Source organism: Notamacropus eugenii, chromosome 5 (genome assembly GCF_028372415.1).
Source record: "Notamacropus eugenii isolate mMacEug1 chromosome 5, mMacEug1.pri_v2, whole genome shotgun sequence".
Classification (NCBI taxonomy): domain Eukaryota; kingdom Metazoa; phylum Chordata; class Mammalia; order Diprotodontia; family Macropodidae; genus Notamacropus; species Notamacropus eugenii.
In genome coordinates, this window is record NC_092876.1 from 89686590 (window position 1) to 89694498 (window position 7909).

Sequence of the window (7909 nt, forward strand, 5' to 3'; positions counted from 1 at the left end):
CTGTCCTCCCATTGCAGGGATCAAGAGACCAACCACAAATTGATGAACCCATTCACACAAGTACATGGGGATCAGCAAAATGGGTGCTGTATCATCTTAAAGGCCAAGTTCTTCATTTATGAGCCAGAATACATGCTTTTTTGAAAGTTCCAGAGCCCAAACTCGCCCCTATCAGTTCTCTGTTGAATGGTCCCCACAGACCCCAGTCTAGCATATCAAGATGTGCTTCCCAGATTACCTCATTACATATATATGTATATGTGTGTATACTTGTGTATATCTATATATACATACATTTATTCATATGTACATATACATATATACTTGTTATATGTTATACTTGCATAACCTTATAAGCTACTATTACCAAAATTGTACATCACTAATCCCATGCACATATATTTTTATATATACACACATACATGATTAAATATATGCATACATACAGCCACACATAATAAATACGTATATGTGCACACAAATAAACAATAGTTAAAGGACATTAACACATTAACAATTAAAAACTTAGAAAGTACAAGTGTTAAGAACCTCAAAAATTATCAGAACAACTCAAGTGAATATAATTTTCAGACACCATTAATATTAATTGTAATATTAAGAAAGTAAAATATAAAACTCAAAATAGATGGGGTCTGTGGAAAAATATGTCCATTAATGTATGTTGATGGGACTGTGGACTAATCCAAAGATTTTGGATGGCAAAATGGCAGTACAACATGGCAGTCATAAAACTGAATATATCTTTCAACCTTGTGAATCTGTTGATGGTCATCCAGAGAGATAACATTAAACTAAGGGGAAAAAAGGAAAAATCTGCATAAAATTATTTATGTAAAGAGGATAATTTTCCAAATACTTTGTAAAAATACTTTTGCAAAATATTAACTGTGCAAATCTATTACAAAAAGATTTTTGGTAGTAAAAAATTTAGAAGTAACCTAAATGTCTAGCAATTGACAAATAGATGAAAATTATGTTTTTAAGAAATAGAATATTATGCTACCCCAATACAATAATTATGAAACATGGAAGCAGAAATAAAAGACCTAACTAACATGACACATCATGAGATCAGCAAAACTAGAACTGATCACCATTATGAAGATGAAGGAGAAACTAAAAAAGAGGAGGAAGAGGAGGTAAAACAGAAAGTTAAGGTCCTAAAGTGTACAAAGCATTCATTCCCATTTCATTGACCCTTCCTCAGTAACTTCAGAATGCCTTGCTTGATCTCCTGGGTCCGAACTCCATAGACAATGGGGTTGAGAGCTGCAGGGATGACATGGTGCAAGACATTGAGCAGAATGGGCACATCAGGAGAGACCATCTTTTTGGCCACATGAGTAAGAACAAAGACCAGCAGGATGGTGCTGAAAAAGAGGATGAGGATGAAGTGGGAGCCACACGTACTCATGGCCTTGGCTGCAGCCCCCTTTGCCTTAAGCCTCAGTACAGCTCGAAGAATGAAGGAGTAGGAGAGGAAGATGAGGACGAGGTCAGAACCTAGCAGAGTCCATCCCCCTGCAAACTGGTAGAGGCGATTAATCGTAATGTCATTGCAAGAGAGTTTGGACACTGACAAGTTGGCACAGATACAATTCTCAATGACATTGTACTGACAGTAGTGTAGCTGAGCAGAGAGAATAGGTATTGGTATGGTGGCAAGAGCATTCCGGGCCACTATGAAAATGGCAGCCTTGGCAACGAATTGATCAGTAATGATGGATGGGTAGCGCAGTGGGTGGCAGATGGCAATATATCTATCATATGCCATTATCAAGAAGGTACAAGACTCCATAGCCAGGAAGCAGTTCATAATATACATTTGGAGGAAGCAAGCAGAGAAACTTATGGGTCTGAGATCAAACCAGAAGATGAGCAGGACCTTAGGGATAACACTGAGGCAGAGTACAATGTCCAGCAGGGAAAGCAGGCTGAGCAGGTAGTACATTGGCTCGTGCAGAGAGGCCTCCAGTCGGATGGTGATCAGGAGGGTGGCATTGGCCCCCATGGCCAGAAGGAAAAGCAGGCTCAGGGGCAGGGAGAGCCAGCGCTGCCAGCTTGGAGATCTGACAAAACAGTTGAGGAGAAACTCAGAGAACTCAGTTGTTGAGGACCTATTGCTGGGCAACATCATGGTGTGGGTTCTGAGGGTTCAGCTTTCCCCTTGATCTTAGCATCTGAGCCTGGAAACAGGAACACACAACATTCTCAACTCCTCTCTTCCATTCCTCCCAGTGTACTCACCATTTTTTTCCTTCTCTACCAGTATCAGAGAAAGATTTGATTATATTCATTCCTCAAGTTATCCTTTCTATCTCTACCCTTGGAGTATTCCACTCCAAAACTCATCTATAACTTTGCTTGAATAATCATTTCATTTCTTATACAATATTTTTATTATCTACTTCTGTTTAAGTTCCTTAACTTTAAGTACAGTCATGTTTCCTATTCTAAAAAATGCCAAAAGTCTTTTTCTTGTCCTTAAAAATATTAAGCTTTATTCACCGTCTTCCTCATAATTTCCATTCTTAGGTAAAAGAAAGATTTTTAGGAAGAAAAGGAGAGTTCAGTTTGGGATATATTAAATTTGAGATGCTGGTAGGTCACCTAACTCAAGGTGTCCAACAAGAAGTTGTAAATATGGGAGATGAGTATCTGGGATTTAGGGTGGACATAGAAATGACAATTATCTCCATAAAGATGATGACTAATTCCATGAATTTCAATATGTGATCACCATTAGAGAGGAAATAGAAAGAAAAGAGGACTGATACTATGGTATCTCCATATTTAAGTGACAGAAGGAGAATGTGATATAAAAAAAAGAGACATAAGAATGGAATAAAAATGAGAGGACAATGTTCTGGAAGTTGAAGAGATAAAAGCATAATAAGAAAGGAGAGTCTACATTGGCAAGTGTAGAGAGTGTTCAAACAAGAGAAAAGGAAAATAGGTAGGATATGGTAATTAAGATGGGCATCCTTGTCATGTAAAAGACCAATTTCAGTACTCTAATGCAGACACCAGACAGACAGCAAATGAAAAATTAAGCCTCTTGAGAGTGAAAGAGGAGAAGGTAAAAGTTGTCCTGATACTTAACATGGTCCCACCATCTTCTGGCAAATAGAAGAAGAAAAAGTGGAAAAAGTTTCAGATTTTATATTCTTGGAATCAAAGATCATTGCACAACTGCATCCATGAAATTAAAAGACCTTTTCTTCCTTGGAAAGAAAGCTATGGCAAATCATGACAGCATACTAAAAAGCAGGGACATAACCTTGTCAACAAAGATCTGCAGAGTCAAAGCTATGGTTTTTTTTCTGTAGTAATGTATAGCTGTGAGAGTTGGATTGTAAGGAAAACTGAGCATTGCAGAATCAATGCTTTTAAATTTGGTGCTGGAGAAGAATTTTAAGAGTCCCTTGGACAGGAAGAATATCAGTCAGTCAATACTTAAAGAAATTGATATAGAATATTTATTGGAAGGTCAAAAAGTGAAGCTGAAGTTTAAATACTTTGGTCACATTATGAGAAGACAGGACTCATTGGAAAAGATGCTTATGTTGGAAAAGATTGAAGACAAAAGGAGAAAATGGTAGAGCAAGAGATGGACAGATAGCATCATGAAAGCAATGGATATGAGCCTGAACAGACTTCAGGAGACAGTGGAGGATAGAAAGGCCTAGTGTTCTGTGATTCATGGGGTCACAAAGAGTCAGACATGACTGGATAACAACAAAAATGTGGACACATCAGATTGAAATATTTTAATGAATAAGTTGGTGGTAAGGAAATAAAGGCAGCAAGTGTAGACTATTTATATTTTATAGTAAGTATTGGAGAGAGTAAAGATATTACCTTCAGTAGGAAGTAGAGAATTTTTTTAAAAAAAATGTAATGTGAAGACTCATTAGAAGGAGCCAGTACAAGGTGACAGAAGTTGAGGATGCACAAGAAAAGATGGTGGATGAAGTAAAGTCAAAGAAAAGGGAATAGAGTAAAGGTTAGGATTTTATAGATGAGTTGGCTAGTTAGCCTTCTGACAAGAATATGTCCTTATCCTTTCCAGGGAGGATGGGTGAGAACATTGAAAAGTGTAGGAGAGATGAGAAGTTCATAGCAAATGGCCTGTCTCAGCAAGTAGGAGCAAAGGTCATCATATGTGAGTAGATATTGAAAAGAATTGAAAGTTTGAAGCTGGAAAAAAAGATATTTTGAAAGAGCTGATTTGCAGATTTGATAGAGTCAGTAATAGATAATTACAAGGACTACTGTGCAGCATTGAAGGTCCAACTGATGTTAAATAAATAGCATGTATTTTTAATGAATTCAATGACCAACATTTTGAAGTGGATAGAGTGTTGGATTTGGAGTCAGGAAGATCTCACTTCAAATTCTGTTTCAGATACTTACTGCTTCAGGTCACTAACATAAACCTTATTTTCTTTCCCAACAAACATTGTTCAGATCTTCCCTATTCCTGTTAAGGACAGCACTATCCTTTTTTGACATCTCAAAATGAATATCTTAACATTTCAAACTCAACAAGTCAAAAACAGAACTCGTTATTTTTCTCTGGAAACCATCCCAAACTCCTCACTCTCACTCATCCTACATATCCAATCTGTTGTCACATTTTATTATTTCTAACTTCATAAGAATTTTTACATATGTTCTCTTCTTTTCTCTTCACTCACAAAGTCACCACCCTAGTACAAGTCTGTATCACCTCAAGAATGGCCGATAATGCAATAGTCTTCTAAAAGTTCTCGCTGCCATGTATCTCTCCCAATTCCAATTCATTCTTTACTTAACTGCCATAGTGATTTTCTTAAGGTGCAGGTTTGATCGTATCACTTTTCTACTCAAAAACTGCAGCTATTCCTTATCACTATCTCTCTGGATCAAATATAAAATTCTTTGTTTGGAAATTTAAGCTCTTTATCACCCCACCCCCCATACCTTTCCAGTGTTCTTAAACTTTATTCCATTTCATGTACTCTACAATCTAGCTACACTGAACTATTTGCTGTTTCCCACAAGAATGGTTTGTATTGTCAATGCCTTTGCACTTGCTGTCCCCCATACCTGGAATGTACTCCCTCCTTTCCTCTGCAAAACTCAGCTCAATGACCACCTTATATATAAGAGCTTTACATATCTCTCCCCACCAGTTACTGATTTCTCAAGTATTTTGTATTGGTTTTGTGTGTAAATGAACTTCTACAAAATTGCTACTCCAATGCCTCAATATGTCACTGAAGTGTGACCCTCAGTTCCAAAGGCTTCTACTCCAGGACAGCATGAGTTCTGGGACATGCTATCATTCTGAAAAGACAGCTAGGTGGTACAGTAGACAGAGCACTGGGCCCAAAGTGAAATCCATCCCGAAATATTTATGTGACCTTAGGCAAGTATTTTATCTCTGTCTGCTTCAGTTTCTTTAACTATAAAATGTGGATAATAAAAGCACCGACTCCAAGTGTTGTTGTGCAGATCAAATGACATAACATCTGTAAAGTGACTGGTATATAGTAGGCACTTAATAAATGCTAATTGACTGTAATGGAGAAGTAGCAATGAATCAAGTTTAACTTGAGTGTCAAAAGAGATAGCATTAGAAAGAGGATACAGAATTCTTGGGAGTCATGGAGGGACAGCAGTAGGCTAGGCATGGGGATGGGGGAGAGGGAAATAGCTAAGTGAACAGAAAGGTCTCTTGAAGAGACATGTCCCATGGTCTAGATATAGCTAGACCTTCTCTATCTCTGTGACACCTCATGAAATAGAGTTCTCATGTCTGGTGAAAAGGAACTCCAGTTTTCCCTAAGATAGAAGAAGCCCAAGAGTATGTAGATTTTACTACTGGTTACATGGAGGTTTAGAGATGAAGGGAATAATTAACAGTAGTAGTAAGAATGTTCATAATAATAACAACGCTAGTGAAAATAACTAACATTTATATAATGGAATACGAAGCTAAATACCTAATGCCAGGGCCAAAGAGAAGAAGAGTCAAACATAAAAGGGAACCCACTGCTCTGATTACAGTGTCCCTTTGAATTAGCCCTGGTCTGAATACCAAGGCAGCTGGAATTAAAAGGATGAAGACTACTTAGGGAAATACGGTAAAAAAGTTGGAGACTCTGGGTTGCTCCCACAATCTATTGTGAGAGTATAAGAAGATACCAACACACTGCCCTCCTGCCTCTTTGCTTACTCCTTTCACCCCTTTTCTATTGCTGGAATTAGAGTCAGAAGACCTGGGTTTGAGTCCATACCATTCCTTTCTTTCCTTTAGTTGTGCAATCTTGATCAAATCATTTAATATTTCTGGGCTCTGATTTCTTCATTTTTATCTTTTTTAAGTGAAGACTATAACATACTACCTACCTCATAGAATTGTTGTGAACAAGTTACTTTGTAAGTAATAAAAGATAGAAATATAAAAACTATAGAAATAGAAAAATAACTACTATTATTATTATTTATTATTATTTTTTTCCTCTGCTCCTTCCCTTTCTATTCCTCTTCATTCTTGGTTTGGGAATCAGAGAAGAAAAGACCAAGATAGAAATTGTACTTAGTGGCTTCTCATTTCTAGGATCCAGAGGAATACTTTGGATTTTCTCAACTTCCTTGGTTCCCTCGAATCAGGAGGCCTCACCCCATTAATTCCTACCTGGTAACTCTGTCCTGGATTTTCAAATCATGGTGTCTCAGAAGTTTTCATGGCAAAGATACTGCAGTGGTTTGCTATTTTCTTCTCTAGTTTGTTCCCATTTATACGGATGAGGAACCAAGGTCAAACCAAGGTTAAATGACTTGCCCAGAGTCATACAGCTATTAAATGTCTGAGACCAAATTTAAACTCAGATTTTCCTAACAAGATCCTGTGTTCTATCCACTGCACCACCTGGTTGCTCTACTATGCCATTATGAATTGGCCTCTGTATGAATTCTTCCTGTGGCTTTGATCTCTCTGTGTGAACTCAAACAACCAGTGTTGTACAATGTCATTTGAAATTTCTTGCTCATAGTCAGCCAATATTTGTCTCCTTGTAAAATTTCCAGTGGAGACCATCTCTGACCTCATTTTCTCTCAATATTATTCATATTGAGAGATAGAGTAGCAGAGTTGAGTCCAACTTTTAGATCCTAAAGGCCTAGGTTAGGTGTCTCAGATCTGGAACTTACAAATTTCAAGGTCTTTGGCAAGTCATTTAACTTCTTCCCTTCTTTGTATAATGGAGAAAAGAATATTTACACTACTTACCTTATAGGGTTCTTGTTGGAAAGTGCTTTGAAGTCCTTAAATAAAGGAATGGGAGCTATATTTTGATTAAGGGGATTTTACGTGAGAAGAGAAAACAGAACCAAGGTCCTAAATTAAGTAAGTCCATAAAAAAACCTTCATGCCTTTTCACTAATCTTACTGCAGACTTGGGACTCTTTCCTCCCTGGGAGAATGATAAAGGTTACTCTGCCTTATTTTTATGGTCCTCTCAGTTCTTTGACACTAAGAACCTATTCTGAGGGTGTTCCCTGCACTTCAGTTTGTTGTGCAGGCCTCAACTGGCTTTTATTTCTCTCATCTCTCCAAATTGCAACTGCAATTTGTACAGCTTAGGCTGGAACCTAAGGGACAGAGTCCTATGGGCAATCCTACCATCCTGATCCCTAGGGCTAGACTGGAAAGATGGAGAATCATTTAGATTTTAGGAGTCTAAATACGAATAATCCCAAGATGTTTTACTGGCACAGACTAGAAAAAAAAAAGTCCTTGACTCTCAGGTTAATCTGCTCTATTAAAGTGAATGTACATGCGTTGTATGTCAGGGTCAGGGTAGGCTTCATCATTATCTTCTATGGTCATACATATCCA

At 37.6% G+C, this 7909-nt stretch overlaps 1 protein-coding gene across 1 annotated transcript; it reads right to left on the reverse strand.

The window, feature by feature from the left end:
- Nucleotides 1–1210: 1210 nt before the first annotated feature.
- On the reverse strand, nt 1211–2158 carry LOC140508651 (olfactory receptor 56A3). Its single transcript, XM_072616541.1, has one exon. It carries the CDS (start codon nt 2156–2158, stop codon nt 1211–1213), a length of 948 nt encoding a protein of 315 aa, XP_072472642.1.
- Nucleotides 2159–7909: the final 5751 nt, after the last annotated feature.